At 35.9% G+C, this 19406-nt stretch overlaps 2 protein-coding genes across 4 annotated transcripts in view; one reads left to right on the top strand and one right to left on the bottom strand.

Annotated features, from left to right (window-relative positions):
• Positions 1–1332, bottom strand: part of LOC132111280 (runt-related transcription factor 2-like) — a 32393-nt gene extending 31061 nt beyond the window's left edge. For both annotated transcript variants that reach the window (XM_059518436.1, XM_059518438.1), the window contains exon 1: positions 676–1332. In XM_059518436.1, the coding sequence (XP_059374419.1) occupies positions 676–939 (264 nt within the window). In that variant the 5' untranslated portion in view covers positions 940–1332. The remainder of the gene's footprint in view (positions 1–675) is intronic.
• A 1060-nt stretch (positions 1333–2392) lies between these two features.
• The window catches only part of supt3h (SPT3 homolog, SAGA and STAGA complex component), a 113402-nt gene continuing 96388 nt past the window's right edge, over positions 2393–19406 (top strand). The window contains exons 1-2 of one of the 2 annotated variants that reach the window (XM_059518439.1): positions 2393–2515; positions 6593–6699. In XM_059518439.1, the coding sequence (XP_059374422.1) occupies positions 6593–6699 (107 nt within the window). In that variant the 5' untranslated portion in view covers positions 2393–2515. The remainder of the gene's footprint in view (positions 2516–6592; positions 6700–19406) is intronic. The other variant, XM_059518440.1, reaches the window with a different exon arrangement.

The following is a 19406-nucleotide window of genomic DNA, read 5'->3' as shown; positions in this document are numbered from 1 at the left end:
TACTCTGTCTTTAGTGAAAGTATTAATAGTTGTGTGTAACTGAAGCCGTGTGATTAAACATGCATGTGTTTGTATCTATGAATAGCTTCAAATCTCTCAGATTTCACTTCTCTCTCTCTCCAGGATTCCTGATTTTAAACATCTGTAGCTCCCATAAATTAACATCTGATAAAACATTATAAACCATTTAAAGTCATTACAATAGCAAAAACCTGCAGATTTGTTATTTTTTGGTTAAAAGTGTTAAAAGTAGTTAAACGTGCTAAAAGTTTGATTAGATATGAGATCTAAATAAACCTTGTATACTTGCAAACTGATGCAAGTGATGATTGTGTTTTCTTTCCCACTCATATTAAAGTGTGTTTTTATGTAATTTAATGTATTTTTAATGCTGACTGGATCTTAAAAGAGGTCAAAATCTGAATGGGACCAATAATTCCCTAGTTTAAATTGATAATAAAAAATGCATATGAACGAAAAAGGTGTAGCCTAATGATCTATTAAGTTTTAATATGTCAAGAAATGATTAGATCACTAGTTATTGTGCGTGCACATAGCCAGAACTCTCTCATATAAAGTTTAACCATAAGCAAATACTGGTCTGTTAAATGTTAAAAAAACAAAACAAAAAAAAACATGTTTCTTAATCACATCTTATTAAACCGTCTTTCTGACCTTGAACGCCACCGGGAGAGTTTTGTTGCACCTCCAGTGGGACGGCAGCACCGAGCACAGAAAGTTGGGGCTGTCCGTCCGCACGAGCTCGGCTGGGTGGTCCGCGATGATCTCCACCATCGTCCGGTTGTCGTGCTGTCGGAGTCTCGGCAGCGCCGCGTTCTGCTCCTGCGGCGCATCGCTCATCTTCCCCGCCACCGGCTGAAGGCTGCTGGACGGCGGACTGAACCTGCGGCTGGTGCTCGGATCTACCGGGATGCGCATCACAACAATGTCAGCAAAGGTAAGGGCTCTTCAAACCAGCACCAAAGTTTGTGTGTTCAATTAAAAATAAACAGATGAGCTCTAGTATAGAAAGTCTGCTAGGTGCTTTCCAGAAAGCGATTTAGATGCTCGGTTCCCCTCCGGCTTTACGCGCGAGCTCTACAGGCGAATCTCGTGAAAATAAACGAAAGGGAGCTCCTAGTTACGCTCAGAGGAACCACCGACATAATTAACAAAGAGATCTTGCTTCTCCTTTGCATTAACAAGCGTCAAAATCGGGAATAAAACCGAGTCGCTTCGCATTACGCGCGGAGAGTTCTCTTCAACGAGCTTCTTAAAACGTGCCACCATATAAGAAGTGGAAAAAAATAAAGTTAAGAAGTTTGCAAAAGTCCTTAAGTTCCATGCAGAGTCTTTGTGAAGGGTTAAAAAGGTGATTCCGAAGGTTGTGGTTAGAAAGATGGAAAGCCGCAGTGTTTTGTCCCGTTGTGTGGTTTGTCTTAGGAGGCAGGGACTTGGGTGAGCTCAGGTTTTTTGTGGTTTATATATAAATGCAGAAGCAGGAGGATTATTATGCTGATGAGTCTTGAGCACGTCATTGTCTCCAAGCACCATTTCATGGCATCAAAATAAATGAGCAGTTCAGTTATTTGATATTCCCTTCTCTTACCAAAGTAATGCATTAAATACACACAGAGACAATATACACATTTGTGACTGAATAGGCTTAAAATGTTAAGATCAAGCAAATACGTTCCAAGTTCAATAAGGATATACACGAAGAACTTTAAGCATTTATTAAGCAAAATATTCAACAATATGCTACAGGGTGACGCCAGAGAGTTTTCTTTCACTCTTCGCTAATACTGAGAGATATAAAGGCTCATAAAGACACATAAACACAACTCATCCAAACCAGACAGAAAGCAAACAAGCGAAGAGAAGTGACTAATTGCCTATTTCTAAAGACAGATAAGGAGTCCGAGCTAAAGTTAATATTATACAAGATCAGACAACAACAATAGCATTAAAGTATATGGAACTAATTTAAGTCCCTCCCTTAATACACCCTTCTAAATTATGACCCTCTATAGAAAGTCAGGCAGTAACATGATAAAAACGATAATAATATTAAAATTAATACTAATAATAAAGTACAAAATAATAATTTAAGTCATGCTTATATTTTCAATTATTATTTTTTTTCGAAATGTAGCTAATACTCAATTATGTTAATATTTTTAGATTGTATTAATGATATAATTATAATTTAAAAAAAGTTTTTTTAATGTTTTTTTTTAACCGAGTGAATCTCAAAAGCTCTTTTGGTGGCGCTCTTTAACGTTTAAATTCGTCTTTTATTATGCGACAGTGCAAACGCAGAACTACATCAGCGCTCGCTTGCCACTGCAGTCTATTGCGTTATATAACCGTAAAAAACTCCACTACCCACAATCCCTGGCAGAGCCGCGTGACGTCAAATAGACACGCGCTGACCGTTGTGTTTACATCAGAGACAAGTGCCTCGCAGTTTGAAAGAGCACATGTGGATGGATTGAATAATTCATAACGTAAGGTAAAAAATTTCAGTTAACGTACTTAAACGTGTGAGGTTACAGTTCAGTTCTGACCATTTGTTTATTCAGTTTAAACGTCAACCGAAAGCGAGACTTGAAAGCTCTGTTCGGTTCGAGTCACTGTTGTTTTTATTTTAGAAAGTGTGTTATAAACAGTACCACAAAAATCATTATGCCTTTAATAACGTTGAATCTTTTTATTTGAAATACTTTTAGCTGTTTGGAATCTTAAAAATTTTAAGTTGTTACATTAAATAGCTTTAATGTAATGTCATGTAACGTTACAACGGCATGCTAAGCCAAAAGACCTAGCGGAATGCTCATTAAACATGCTAAATGTTTGTTCAAAATCATAATAAGATGGAAAAAATAGCAGATTTCTTATTCTAAAGTCCTCTTGTGCCGGTATTAGTTGAGGTTTCATACTCTTTTCTTCCTCCACAGTCAATTCTGTGTTTTATTCTTGGAGGAAAAATAGGAAAAATTACAGACTTTCCCTCATGTGTATTGTTTGTAAAACCTTGGCTGTTTGAAAAACTGTAGGAAGAGTGATTTCAGCATTCGACATGAAGTCTGACTCTGTGGAAACTTCACACACACACACACACACACACACACACACACACACACACACACACACACACACACACGCAGGCAGATAGACAGACACACACACACACGGACACACACAGACAGACACACACAGACAGAGACACACACACAGACACTCACTCACACACAGATGAGTGAGCAATTTCTCTTCCTCCTTCCTGTCCAAGCACACATCCAAGAGCCTTTAATCGACACGTTTCGATGTGAGAGAAATGGATTTCGCATTATTTTACAGACGCAGGCAGGCGCTGCTGTGTGTGGCGAGGATAGAGGAGGGAAATAAAACATCCAATGGCTCTGAATCGCATTTGCCACTTCATTAGGGCCTCGAGAAAGACGCACTATTAAGTTACATTTCCTTCTTCGGTGACTGCGAGCTCCAAATATGTTTCTGATTTTCCCCCAGTTATGATGATGGTCTGTAAATTTATGAGACGCCTGAGTTGGGGTAATTGTAATTAATAAAAAATATAGTTGAATATATATTGAAACAGCATGCGGCGGAAGGTTGGAGTTTGGAGTTGTCTTGGATGAAGAAGAAATAAATATGTTGGAGGTCTTTGAATGCTGATATTTGTGGGCTGTAGTAAAAGACTCCTTCCTCAAATAATTTTATGTCACTTAGATTCATCCGTATTTACACGCTGTAGGACTACTGCTCTTGGCAGAATCGACGAAAATAAATCTCATGCCCGCGACTAAATGAGTAAATTAACTAGGCGTCTGTAGAAACGACAAAAAAGACGTGGAAGCTACATAAAAGTCCTGACTATTTAATTACACAGAGGAAAATTCAATAAATAGAAAGGCTCCCTTTTCTGTTCTTTCAAAGCCTTTTGCATGTTGAAGTAATCTTGATTCATTTGCCACATCTGAATTCGTTTTGCCCAGTATGGCGACCATCTGCCTTCAGCAGTCAAAGCAAAAGCTTTATCTTTCATCCAACAGAGGGGGCGAAAACAGAAGGAAATTTTATGCTGGGATGTGTTTATTGAAGAAAAAGGCCCTGCTTTTGCTTTGGTGACACTTTGGAACATTTAGCCTCGTCGCTCCGAGACAGAATTAAGATTTATATTGGCTCTGATTAAAAGAGCTTCGCTGAAAAATTACAATTCGGCTTTCGTTTATTAACCTTCATGTCGTTCCAAACCCAAATGATGTTGTCATTCTTGTGGGACACGAAAAAATACATTTTGAAAAATGTCCTGGGTGCTCTTTGAAGCCATTTGGGACATATGATGTCAAACTCCAAAAATGATGAAAGTTATTCTGTATGATCTGTATTTTGAGTCTTTTGAAGCCTTATGACAAGACTAAAATATGCATTGCCGAAGCTTTGAAATCTCATTCTCCATATTCAAACATGAGCATTATTGAGATTCGAGAGCTGTATTCTTTTTTGTTGTTGTTGTGAACTGGTTATAATTTATGTACTACAATTTATACAAAATTCACAAAGTTTAAATATTTAACATTATTATTATTTTTTGAACTGAGTATAAATGTTTATTAAATTATACTAAAAAGTATAATATTAATACTAATTAATATTATTATTTTAAATAATGTCTTTTTTATTTTTTTATCTGTATTGTTGTTGATTTTTTTGAATTATGAGTGTACATTTTTCATGCAATTTATACAGAAAACAAATGTATAAGTAAAAAGTTTAAATATTTGATATTTTGTGAGTTTAAATTGTATACTCAATTTATACTGAAAAGTCTTAATATTTGATATATTTTAAATAATATAATCTATCTATATTTTTAGATATTGTGTGTATAATGTTTAAACTGTATAATCAAATAATATGGAAGTTTCACAAAGTATTAAATGTTCATGTTATTTAATGAATAATGAATTATGTGTAAATTTGTATATGTAATTTATACAAAAAATTAAGTATATTTAATTTAATATTATTTTTGTATAATGAGTGCCCATTGTACACAATTTATGCACAAAATATATACACATTTTATATCTTTTTTTAATATGATTTGTACTGTATTTTGAGTCTTCTAAAGCTGTACGACAAGCCTAAAATCTCTTTGATTTTTCATACTGCATATTCAAACTGCTTTGGTTTGACATTGATTTTATTTAATTGAATATGAGCGTGAATGAGATTTGAGGTTTATCTGTGAGTAACATCTTAAATGTAATTCTGGTTTGTAGTGAGGTTGAGCAAATCTCTGTAATGATCAGTTCTCAGAAGTGTGTCAGACTGCAGCACTGATAGGGATTACGTCTCATCTACGTGAGAAAAGGACCGTCCACCTGTGAGATTTGATAGTCTGATGCTGGAGGAAGGCTGTGGGTTCTGAATCTCTCACGCCAGATTAAGGTTCAAACAGACCAAGGGTTTGTTCAAATAAAGCTGGTGGTCCGTGATGATGTACCTGCCTGTGATTCCAAATGGAAATCTCTGCAGACAAACTCCATTTCTGGGTTTGTGTCAGCATCCTGTTAATTTGTTTTCTTTGTATTGGAGTAAGTCTAACTGCAAACTGTGCAGATAGCTGTGTGATGAATGTTAACTGCTCGACGACGTGCTCCGATAGTTCAGAAAAAGTCAGATAATGAGCAAATAATAGGCTAGTATATGAACGATGTATGCTGAGTCTCATAATGCCAATATATTTAATTTATCTGATTAATCAACCCAGCCTCCAAGTTTCTACAAACAGCCTGATCAATGGATAGAGCAGATTTCGGGATTCAAATATTAATATTACTGTTATTTATTTATTACATATATACAAAGTATAAATATTTGGTATTTTAAAATTTTTAAAAAATGTATATATTTATATAATTTTGTATATATTTTGTGTATTATGTGGAGATATAATATATATATATAGGATTACACAGGATAAAGTTTAAAAATTAAAAGAAAAAAGTATGAATTTCTGGCATATAATAAATATTTGTAGGTCACTAATCAGTTTTTATCTAAAATGGCATCAGAATTTTAAAATACATATTGGTCGACTATTACTGAAATGCTTTTAGTGGGTAATTTTATATATTTGACCCTTACATGTAAATGAATTTAAATGCTTTTTTCATAAGTTATTGGTGTATTTTTAGTTTAGATTCAGTGATTAATGTTAATATATGTACTGATCAAACATTTGGTAAATACTAGACAAACACAGACTTTAAACTCGTCTGCTGTTCCCTTTGAACTAAAAGAAACATTTTCAGTCATTGTTTACAGTAGTTTAATCAGCATTGCTTTGAGCATTAAAAATAATTCAGTCTCGCATGTTTAAAAGCTAAATCTCTCTCTCTCTGAGCGGCGTTTGTCATTGATTCCGGTTAAACGTGTCCGGCTCTGAACATGTGGTGTGTTTCCCGTCCTGTCGCTGGGCGCATCAGGAAGTGTTTTGCGTGTGAAGTGGCTTTCTAATTGCTTAGGCTTTGAGTTTGTGTTGTGTGTGTGTGTGTTACAGATGAGCAACAGTGCTGCGAGTCCAATGGCAGCCAGCAGCAGCAGCACCGTGGCCGGACGCACATCCGGAAAGACCACCAGCTTCATCCCTGAGCTCCAGAGCATGATGTAAGTCCAGGAGTTTTCCTGTCTAAACTTATTCAAAAAACTCTGAGGTGTACCAACCGATTGTAATATGGTAATAACTGATTAACATATTCATATTCCATTTACATATTGCTCCAAGATAATTCAGAGAAGAATTGGTCTAGAACAATTGACTTTCCATATGTTAACGCATTTAAACACTCATGTTTCAAGTATGGCCATATGATTTGGAATTAACTGTATAAAACGTGGAATGTCATGGAATGTTGAGTGAATAAATCAAATGTAGGGTTGGAACACTTAATCAAATTGTGATATAAACTAGTGTCTGAATATTAAAGCGCAGAAAGGCTATTGAAAAATGTGTTTTTTGATAAAAAAAATATCATCATACGATCCCCACAGAAAGTTCATGACAACATGTCAAAATAAGAGTTGGGTTTAACGTGAAGAAATTGTGACATAAATAACATTATAGTAGAATGTACTTCCCAAAGTAATAATAATTATAAAATTTTTTAAAGATATCACATAATTTTTCCTATATGTTGTAATTTTAACAGTAAACCTGCTGTAGTGCAGCGTTTATTTATTTATTTTTTGCAAAAATATAAAAGGAATTATTTAAACAAATCTAGTCTAGAAACGGGACAGAAAAAATGTGAAAGTAAAAAAGGAATTTGGGAAAAATAAAGTTACACACACAACAAAAAAAACAATTAATATGGCCCTAAAAATATTTTTATGTTCCAATTTTAATAAATATTTGAGTTGATAAATTATGATCTTATTTAATAAGTCGTGCTTTTTGAATACTAACATTTATTTAAACCATTAAAACACAGGGCCCTACTCAAGTTATCGCTACAAACCTTCATGCAGCATTAATCATTTTCTAAAGTGCCGGTGATGCAGGTCTGGATTTGCCATCATCAGCTGAAGAGCACTTTATAATTTACTAAAGTATCACTTATTATTTCATCTTTCAGAAATAAAGAGGGTTTGCTCAATGGAAAGCACGTCAGTCATTGCGGTTCTGTTGATGTACTTCAGCACACGACCGTATTTTCGTCAGAAACCCTGTTTTTCCGTCAAAATCCTTAAGTGTAGTTGATCTTGGAATGAATAATATTAAGCTCAATCTATAAAGCGAGCGTCCAGGTCTACAAAACTGCTTCACCGAAAGCACAAAGGAGTCATAAAGTACATTTACATGCCGATCCATTGACTTCCCTCCAACTGAGCGTTTGCGGTTTGACCTAGTGAGAGATATTCTTTAGGAAAGCCACAGTGAAATTCATCATGTCATTCTGCTTTGAATCCCACCTGAGGAGACCTTCAGACTCATGCAAATCACAACAACAATGTTTTCCTGTGTGTTTACCTCGTGTGGTGTGATGATACGGAAATACACGCCAGCTTTTGTAGAAAAATGAAATAAAGCCTCCTCTTTTTGTTTAGCCTGAGAAGTCAAAACCAAAGACAATAGCTGCTCAACAGAGGATTTTATGAACTTATGTTTTGCTGCTCTTCTTACACAAACTTAGATCCTGTAATGATGATCCCTGCCAAGATGAAAAATATCACTGTAAGGAATATCTCTTGTTTTTAACAGCTTATTTGGCCTGTACAGATGTCTAAAATGATGGTGCACTTCTCTAATATTTCGTTGTTGTTTTGAGTCTTAAATATGAAATGCTCCATGCCTGTTGAATCTCACATCTTTAACTGCACACACTCCTGTCGTTTTAGACTTTCATTTGGTCGAAAAAGATGATCACACGACCCTGCAACTCCCCAAATGGCTCCGGTTTGCAGTCTTGTATTTTCGAAAGACATTTAATTATAGCTTGCCGTCAAAGGCATTTTTGATGGAGACTAAATGGCCTCCAATTGCAAAGACTTTCTTCCTCCTTTGGCAGGATGATATGGAGATATTATATTCCAGCGTCTAACAATCTGTTGCATTCGTCTGTGTCAAACTTAACGCTTGTTGTCAACGACGTGCTTTAGTGATTTGCAGCTGAAATTGAAGTGTAAAAATTGCACTAAGAAGGGGAAAAATAGGGGGGTTTGAATAAAGTCAGTCGGGCATCTGTGAATGCGTACTATAAAACAGACTCTCTGTTTTTGACTCTGTCTGCTCTGGGCAAGCCGGCTGTCTGGAAAAGTGAGGGAGGAAAATGTAAAGACAGTTTGCTCTGCCGCCTCTTGCCGTGACTGTCTGCCGCCCCGTGCCTTCACGGAGGTCTCTAATTGAGATCACTTGTACTTATAAATGGTAGGAAGTTTTGTGGTTCAATGAGAGGAGCATTAGAAGCGTAGTGTGTGCCTCTTAAAATTAAAACGAGGCTACCGTTTAACTTTCTTAATCAGCTAAATACGTCTCTCTCGAGGCATTTTTCTGCTTTTTCATCTTAATAGAGTTGTTTTTAATAGTGGCAGACCAATATGGGGTTTTCAGTGGCAGATCCTGATGTCTAAAGAGCAGGCTGGGTGGTATTATTGTGCTGAAAGGTACATAAAACATTTTAATGAAGCACACAGAATTGCTAAATTTTAAACACAAAAAAGTGCATATTCGTACATTGGAAGCTTTAAAATGGTAAAATATCATTTAATTAGATAAGATGTTAAGCCCACTTGGCCGATTAATATTTTTATTGGCTCATAGATACTATTATAGATTAATTAGCCTTGCCAATACATTCCTTGACAGTCTGTTATTATTACAATTAAGCACATTTTCATCCTGAATTATCTTATTACTGTAATGCAGAAAACTATTCTCATTACTGTTATTTTAGGATCATTGATGATTGATTGATTTTATGATTGATTTGATTGATTTTAATCATGTTTTGAAGTAGTTTTTATTTTTATAATTTGTGTTTTCATTTCAATTTTATTTAGTTTTTAGTATTTTTTTGTATTTGTCTATTTTAATATTATTATTTTTTTTGTGTAATTTTTTTTTTTGTGTACATTTGTTGTTTTAGTACTACCAAGTTAAACTGAATGTAAATGAGAAATGTTCCCTTGCCTCTTAAATTAAATAATGTTGCCACGTAGCTTTCTAAAAAAGATAATGCATTTCTCTCAATGCATTTTCTGCTTTTTAATCTTAACAGAGTCATTTTTAATAGTGGCAGACCAATATGGGTTCAAATTTTAATTGCAAATTTAAGGGGTAAAAAGTAGAGCTTAGATTCTCTGCCCGACCCGACCCTTTATAAAGCACTTAACGTGTCATGCGCAGCGTCTCGTCCAGTCGCAGTCTCGCATGCGTGACGCATCACACCTGCTGTGCATGCTGTACTATTCAGTAGCTTAAGTGCAACATGGAGCTTGAAGAAGCAAATAAAAAAATTTAAACAGGAGAGTTAACTTTTAAAGTTTAACTAAAAGTTTGGAGGAAAATCGAAGGTATGAAAACATTTTAAACTAGTCGTGGGGAGTGACAACATATGTGTTGGCTTTGTCTCGTGCATTAAATGCGGCACATATATATATATATATATATATATATATATATATATATATATATATATATATAACTGCGCAGCTCCCCCGTAGCCTAAATGATCTAGCACAGCAGCACCTGCCGTAAAAAAAAAAAAAATCCGGCACCGCCCCTGGTTATAACGGCCCACATATTAAAACCGGTCGGGTTTAAATCGGGCTCATAATTACAGTGAACGTGTCGGGCCGGGCCGGGCTCGGACACAACGTGCTCGGGCTCGGGCTCGGGTAGGGTCGGGCTTGATTTGTTGGGCCCGATCTAAGCTCTAGTAAAAAGTGCATTATCAGTTTGCAAAGAATTTGATTTCTATTTTGTAAGTGTTAAAATAGCCAAATATCACTTAATTAGCCAAGTGGCTATATGCCCCCTTGGTTAATTAATATTTGTATTAACTCATAAGATAATATTGTAAATTAATTAGCCTTACATCTCTTGACAGCACATTTTCATTAATTCATTTTCTTAGCACTATAATGCAGAAAATTGCCTTCTCATTACTTTAATGCAGATCAACATGGGGTTGCACATTTAATCGCAAATTTAAATGAACATATAAAAGGAGAAAAAACTCCATCGATTTGCAAAGAATTTGATGAAATATCACTCCATAACCACTTGGCCGAGCAATTTTTCTTTTTCATAAGATAATAAGCCTTGCCAGTAAATTTCTTGACAGTCTATCACTATACTAAAAACAGTTTGGTGTAAAAACTATTTTCACTTGGAAACTTCACAATCACTTAATCGGCTGAAATTATTGGCCAAGGTAAAATTGTAATTTAAACAACTTTGCCTATACTTTCCTTGACAGTCTGTTATGAACACATTTAACTGTTGTTTTGTCATCCTCTGTCATTTTATGAGCAGATCTTTTTGAAATGACAACATGACCATGATTATAGTGTGGTCAGGTAAAGGTGATGTCTGCAGCGGTGCATGCTAAATTACACCTTCGCTGGGATTGTTTTTGTGAAAGCATCTTGTTACAAAAACAGTGCTGACCGCAGAGGTGTTTTTAGTGCTCTGACATGTTGCTAATCTGCTGTTTGACAGCAAAAGATGGCATAAATGACTTCTGCATGCAGTCTGAAGCATTATATGAGGAAATGCATTTGTTAATATGCTTCCAATCGTGTGTTAGAAAGAGTGCTTGCTTTAGTTTCCATGATACATGCATAAGGTGCTAAAGATAATACAGACGGTTTAATATGGCCAATGTCCTGATATTCGCCTCTCTGTGGGTTCGACCAGCCTTCATCCTCCTCTCTCAAAGCCCCGGCCAATTAAAACACATTTATTGCACTGCACTAAGGTAAGCAGTGTCTGTAATGATGGATTATTTTGTAGCCAGAAAACGAGAAAGGATCAGACACCGAACACCAGAGCTGAGCTTCACCCGTCTTGAATCTGAAAAGTAGACTAAAACGTCATTATTGTGTTTATTATTAAGTGTAGGTGGGGAAAAATAATATTAAACAATCGAATTCCAGTGGATAATGTCCCACCCTTCATTATTTCCCTCTGAATATTTAGCTTTATTTATAGCGGGTTTACTTTGTGCAATGCGATCACTCGCCATCAGATACTAATTCACTGTCAGCTTCAGTCGAACAAATAAACATGAATGGCAAATTAAACAAACAAGCCAAAAACAAATCATATGCTACTGGTGGGATTCATTCGGGACAGATTTGTCTGTCTCCGCTGCGATGCTTCAGTCTGAGCTCATATTCACTGTGGGTTTTATCACTCCGACTGCTTGCCTTTAACTGCTGCCGACTTCAAGTGTATCATGGCCTGTGGTTGTAACCTGATCAAAGCCAGTGCTCTGTAAACTCCAGGGTTCATCACTGAAGACTGCATAATTTTTTTCTATTAAAGTAATTTGAAATCCCATTTTTGTGGCATCATTCAGTTTCAGTCCATATTACCATGTTGGCAAGAGTGTTTAAAAACACCTAAAGTCTTCATTCAGTATCAGTCCATTTTGCTTTATAAATTTTAGCACCTATTTTATTTTGCCGCAATTATTTGTGGCATGGTGTTAGTACTACTTTACTCCGAAAAAACCCACACCAGCATATTTGTGGCTTGCAAGTCCTGCCTGTTTTTTCTTTTTATACTGCAATTTCAAGAAGGCTACAGTATGAGCTAGAAAAAGGTCCAGATTTGAAATGCATTGTTGAAATATGGAAATGGGCTGCATTGAGGGAAATTTTTACAGTGTAGAACTGATGATGTAAATGCATAAGTGAGACTTCTAATGCCTCTGAAACCCGTTACATGTCTATACGCTGTTTTTGAAAGACTTATTGTTAATTAAGTGTGACGTATTTTGTGTTTTTGCCTTACTATCTGTAATTAGTGGCCATGAGTAGAGAACCATACAGCCGTGAGCTGTTTGTAATGTTAGTCCATTTATTATGACACACGGTGTAATTGCTTTTGTTCAAACTCACATACATGCACAAACGTTTGCTCTAACTGTTGGTATTTCTGACATGTTTTTCTTGTTTACTTAAAGGAGCTATGTGGAGGTTTTTACTTAAAAAAAATCTTTAAGATAGAGTTTTCATTTGTACATGTATGAGCCAACCATGATGTAAAAAAAAGAATGACACCTCGACTGTCCACCACGGTTGCCTCTATCAGCCTGTAGGCTCAATTGTGTGTGGAGGAGTCGGGCCCGAATTGGTGCAAAAATTCACAAAATGTGACGTCATGCGCGTTCTCGTCTACTTGGGCGTACAACCGTATGGCACGCCAGCCATTATAGTAAACAGCGGCAATAGTGTTTTCAAATGGACTTTGCGGATGGAAAGAAGCAACCAGCCTCCAGCACAATTCAGACACCCACGGACACTCCTCGTAAAAAAAAAAAAAAAAAGCGTGCGCACTGAGAACGAGCATGAGACTGGCTGCAGTTCCTCTAACGGCCACTGGTGTCAGTAACGGTTAGAAATTTCAGAACCTACGCAATGCTCCTTTAATGGTTAGCAAGTTAATATTGTGAGTAAGTACTGTTGACAACAGCAAAACCGTTTACATTACTGTTTAAAAGTTTGAAATTAATAAATTTATTTAGGATGCATTCAGTTGTTCGAAAATGACAGTAAAGACATTTGAAATGTAATAAAAGATTCAAATTCAAACAAATGCTGTTTTTCGAAATTCATATTTCTAAAGGAATCCCAAAAAAAGTAAACAATGAATGGTTTCCACAAAAATATGGAAAAATTTATAAAGCTGTTTTCAACATTAGATAATAATGATAAATGTTTTTGAGTATAAAATCAGCATATAAGAATGATTTCTTTAGGATCACATGACACTGGAGACCATATTTTTTGGACATGGAAAATGCTAGAACTATGGTATTCTTTGAAGTTTTTTGGAGTATATTGGATACTTTATACTCTGAAATGCTTACAAAGCATCACGGTATGACCATTTGTACCATGTTATGAGGTGATACTAACTTGGCTGACATTCTCCCTTGTTTTTTTTTTTTTGGAGTTTGCAGCAGGATTTCTTTCATTTATATAATGACCATTGTGAAATAAATCTTCATTGAAAGGGTCATATAATATCTGGGAGCAAAACACAATCATATTTTATATTCAGGAAAAAGTCGCTGATGTAAAAGCCATTTATGTGTCTTAGTGGGAACGTAATGAGACTGAGTGAATGTAGCACTTTAATTTACTCTCAACAGTTAGGTGAACGTCAGCCACTTACTGTAATTAAATACGGCATTAAGATTCAGAGCTGTCAGGAAGCGTCGAGTGGCATTTCCAGGCGCGACGGCCCACTGTCCTCTCGCAGCATTGCTTTCAGCCGTCTAACTGCATTTACAGTGATCCACTACAGGACCTAGGTGAAACCAAGGGCCGTTGACTAGCAACCTGTAGGCATTTGTCTAATTCGGGCTTCTGTCTCCTGGGCTACAGCCTGTATAAAACCCTCTTTGCTTTCAAGGCCCCTCGAATGTTTTCGTAAACTTGGATGGAGACGAGTCGCATTGGAAGCAAACATCAGTAATGAGCTGGCACACAGACTCTCTGGTTAACCAGACTGTAATTTGGGGACTGAAAAGAACCTCTCATCACTATTGAGTATTTGTTTACCACAGTTTAACTCTAGTGTTTCTGCACAGAGCCTCTCTGAAAATGCTTTAACTGTTGCTGTTCTGATCTGATTGTCCTGGACGTGGAATGACCATGTAGTTATATAGAGATGGCTTTTCAGTCATTCTTTACATTAAATATGCAGTTGCCATCATAGGCTCTGTTCTAAAATATAGTGAGCCCTCTTGTCTGCATATCCTACATATAAAGGCAGCATTCTAATTGAAACTGAATAATTTAAGTGATCGTGTTAAGTGATTTAGGGCATTCTACATAATATACGGAGCAACTTTGTGTACCTAGCACACAAGAGACTCAAGTTTGGCGTTAGATGTTCCTAAACGAATGATACTTTACAGGTTAAAAATGTGGCTCACTCCAATAGTGTGCAAAAAAATACTATTTTTCTTTTCAAGTTGGACAATTTATCAACACTTTTTTGTTTTTGAATGAATTCCAAATATTTACTACCTTTCAAAAGTCTGTAAGTTTTTTTTAATGAATTATAAAAAATGTTAATTAGCAAGGATGCATTTAATCGATCATAAACATGTTAATTTTACAAAGGGTTTTATTAAAAAAAAAAAATTATTCAACTTTTAATAAAAAAACAGAATTTTTAAATAAATTGTATTATTTTAAATTGCTGCAATAGATCACAATATAATTTTTTTTACATCAAACAGAGCCTTGGTGAGCATGAGACTTCTTAAAAAAAAAAAAAAAAAAAAAAAAAAATATATATATATATATATACAGGCATTACATTTTTATTTTTAAACATATTCGTTTTATTTTTTAAATCTTGAGTAATTAACATAATTTTTTTTTCCCAGCCAATTAAGGCAACATTGCTTTTTTCTTCCATAGAGAAAAAATAAAAAAACTACAGACAACCTAAAAACTATGCTTTCTTTCTAGGATGTCTTAAAATGCTGCCTGTGTGGGCAACTCACTATGTTTTGGAACAGAGCCGGTAAATTTGTTTTGATTCTTCAGTTCAAATAGTGTCGGTAACATAAAAGCAATATCAACAAACAAGACTTTGTATTTGATATTTGACTTCTAGGTCTGATGTTGCATATTTTTAACATCTTTTGTAGCAGCTGACAGCAGTAAATTAAAGAACAATATGCTCTGGAAGCCTTTTATTTACTTCATAATGAACTCTCTACAAAACATTGCCAGTAAGCCAAGTGCAGTCTCGCCCATTGCATTTCGCAATACTTCTGGGAAAAGGCTCAGAACAATAGAGAGATTCCTGCATACATGAAGCTCGCGTTTTTTGAAGTCGAAACAGAATAAGTAGGTGCTATAGATTCTCTATGTTCTTCTTGCTTGAGGTTTTATGAATGCCAGACTGCTCGAGCGGTAATGATCGATGGCTTGATGTGAGCAAAACAAAAATCCAAGTAGAATGTTTTGCAACCTTCTTATTAAAAGCATACATTGAGGATCTGCATGCTTTCTATAGAAAGAGCTTTTGAATTGATTTGCGATGCATTCAAACTAGGACGAGACTCCAACCTTGTTTGGTATAAACTTTTCACTCGACACCCATCAATATTTAAGCATCTTCAAATTGCCTTAACCGAGAATTGTTCATGCATTTACACGTTTCCTCTCACATTAATTGTTGCGGCATTTACCCTCATTGCAATCATGTTTATTAATAAGAAGCCTTGTTAATATTTAGACGTCGTGAGAACGTCTGTTGTTGTCTTTGTCAGCGAAATGCAGTCCATGGAAAGCTGAGTTGCTTTTAAACCTTATTTTTCAGTGGAAAACAACTTCTTTTGGAGATTCGCCTTTGGACGTCTAATGCATATTTAACAGTGAGGAGGAACGTTTTAATAGACAGTGTCAACCTCGGTGAGGGAGTCTTTCTGATTAATTTTACATAAGGTCTTGCCTTTATACTCCACTGAGTGGCTGTCATTTCCCCAAAGGATTCAGTGATATACCGAACCTTTACAAGTAGTTTTGTGCTCGCAGTGAACACACGAGACAATGAAACAGGAGCCGTGATGTCTAGTTGAGTAACTATAGCACCCTGCCGAATGCCGTCAGAGGATGAGTCAACAGCCGTTCAAATCAGAAAAACAGTGTTGTTGACAACACGCTCGGTTGTGGGGTTAATTCTTAATGACTGTTTTTCTCCTCTGAGCTTTAACGCACCTCTACTTTGGAGTCTCAGCTTCTCTAAAAATCGTTCTCGGCCAATTTCGGGCACGTTGATAATCGCTAATTGATTTCATTAAGGATGCCATGTATCCATTTAACTTCGTATATCTCAGGTCTGTTCGTAGGGTTTGCAGAATGCAAATAATCCAATGCAACTAACCATATAATTGTGCATAATTAGGATTGAAAAATAAATAGGCTTATTTTGATGCTGCTCTACATTTTTGGTGCAAATTTGATTATTATACTAACATTATTCCACTGTTTGGTTTATATTTCCAGCATGTAAATCCTTTCTGCTTTTATGCATTTACAAAATTGTGAATTTCAGTATTCAGCCATGTTTGCATATTAAAGGTACATGCAGTCAATTTTAATATTAATAACCTTTGAGATTTTTGTTACTTTTGCATGATAAAAACTTTTGATCACGACTTGATGTCCAATGTAAAATCTGGGTCCTGAAGCAAAATCAGTTGACCCACATGAATGATTTAGTTCTAATGGCAGATGGCAATTCTGTTCTGATCAGTGTGTTCTTATGTTCTTCAGATTATAAGTAATACAGTTACATGAGAAAATAAGCAAACTCTTTATATTTGGAGGGTCCAGATTACAAGGTTGCATTTGAAAATGCAAGATTCATGAGGATTCACGGGAATTCTGTGCTTTAGAAGTATTTCAAGTTTCTGCAGGTCTTAAAAATTCACCCTCTCTCAATTCAAAAAGCTCTTAAATCAGAGCAGGAAGTCTTAAAATCAAAAAGTCGTGCCATTAAATGTTGCAAAAATTGAATAGATTTTCAGTGTTTTTACTTTCCAATGCAACAATGTAAGCATTGTTAAATTAAGACACATTTACTTGAGATGCAAATCTCAATTCTTGAAAAATTTAACACGACTGAGCTTATGCTTCAAACAAAATCTCAGTGGGGTACGAAAAATAGTTTCACTTTGGAATTATATTGATTTTTCTATGCCCTCTAATAGATATTTGTTCTTGTTTTAATGATAAACTCACTTCATTTTGATCTTAAGTCATTTTGCTTCTCAAGTAAATGTATCTTGATTTAAAAATCTTTAGACATTTGCTCTGTAAAACAAGACACATATACTGAGGAGAAGCATCACTTTTTTTTTTTTTGCATTGTGTCCAGAAGGTATTTGGTTGGAATAATAAAGACATTAACATTAAGAGAACATTTACTGTTTCTTTCAGATTATTTGGTTTCAAAAAGGTCTTAAAGTCTTAAGTTTACCTTCATAAACCCTGCAGAAACCCTGAGTGATATCTGTAAGTGCAGTGGACATGGCCTAAAGACCTTTAAAATCTGTGAGATGACAAAGTGTTTCTTTTGTGGTTTCAAAACACTTGTAACCGAAGACAAGAACTGGATACTACAGAATCAAACCTGACATGCAAAGAGCCGCCACGTGGCTCCCCGAGGCGATATCTGATATGTGCAGGTGTGTCATGGGCTTCTGTAGCGAGTGATTGCTGTGGTCAGATTACCATGCCAGTTAGAGAGGGCGATTTTGTCCTTTAAGACTAATGTTTAGATTTCAGCGTGCGTTGCGGGCTAGCGCGTTCTGCACGCTGCTCACACTCACGCGCAAGCTTCTGTAATTAGCCCTGACACGTTCCCTGGCACAAGAGCACGGGTGTGTTGATTGGCAGGTGCATGATGTCATTTCATCCCTGGTTTTCGCCATCACGCTCTCCTGTGGTATTAGTGTTGTTTGAACGTCTCTCTTCGCTTTTTATGAACTTGTTTACATCAGTTAACTCGAATTTGAATGTTTAAATCTGCAATCACAAATCGCGTTTTGAACATGTAAGTGTTTTTCCAGCATTCTCGGAGCCAGACAGTTCGTCTCCCAGCTCTTCACTTATTGTTTACATATCAAAAATGTGCATTTTTAAGGGGAAATAAAGCATTACAAGGGCCTATTTGAAAACACTCCATTTCCCCTGCGGTGAGCAGTGGAGCCACAGTTGGAAAAGGAAGCCAAGGCTGAGGAGGAACGCCAATGCAGCGCGTCCAGTTTTCCTGAGTCTCATTCCGGGCATTTTTATATTCCGTTTTCCCTTATAGCTCTTGTGCGTATCATATTTTAAATAAATTGGTAAGTAATGTTCTGGCTTGAGAAACTTCTGCATTCCTGTCGGGGTTAAATCAATACAGCTGTGGCAAACATGTAAAGCCTTGTTAAACACAGTTGCTGGAATCACTTCATTACAGCACAATCAAAAACTTATCGGAACATTTCATATTTTACCCTTGAAACCCCCTGAGGCTGCTCTTGATTGTCAATGGTCTGTAGTATAGTGTACTTTCTAAATAGCTATGCTATTCCTCTATTTGCCAGATACTCAAAGAATAAAATAAGAAACTTATCAAAATGTGACAGTGTCTGCAAGCAATTTAGTGTTTCTGATGCAAACGTTGTAAATAAATGTCACTTTGGTGTTATTGACTGATCTTTTGTGATGCATCCAAATTTACCTTGTGTTTAGTCCTGCCAAACTCTAATTTTGCATGAATGAATGAATGAATGACCACAGCGCCAAATTTGTGCCAAAGAAAGCCAAGATGCTGATTCCGCAAATGTAACCTAAATATAAATGTGTATATATAGTGGACTTGTTATATAGAAATGGAAATTTTCAAACAAAGTATTTAAAATTCAGTGCTATTTCTGGGTGATTCGTCAAATGCATCAAAAGTAAATTATTATTTTCTCAAATCATGCTGGATAACATGGATCCTCTGGTTCTGTAAATTCCAGCTCATCTTTCAGTGTACATTTTCATGCCTAAAAAATAATTACAGTGCTTCTTTCTGTAGCTCTTAAGTCGTATTTCACCCTTCCACAAATGAAGGCCCTAAAAAT

The sequence above is a fragment of the Carassius carassius genome, chromosome 31 (assembly GCF_963082965.1).
Source record: "Carassius carassius chromosome 31, fCarCar2.1, whole genome shotgun sequence".
In the NCBI taxonomy this organism is placed as follows: Eukaryota; Metazoa; Chordata; class Actinopteri; order Cypriniformes; family Cyprinidae; genus Carassius; species Carassius carassius.
Note: the sequence above shows the minus strand (reverse complement) of the source record. Positions and strands in the feature narration are given on the sequence as shown.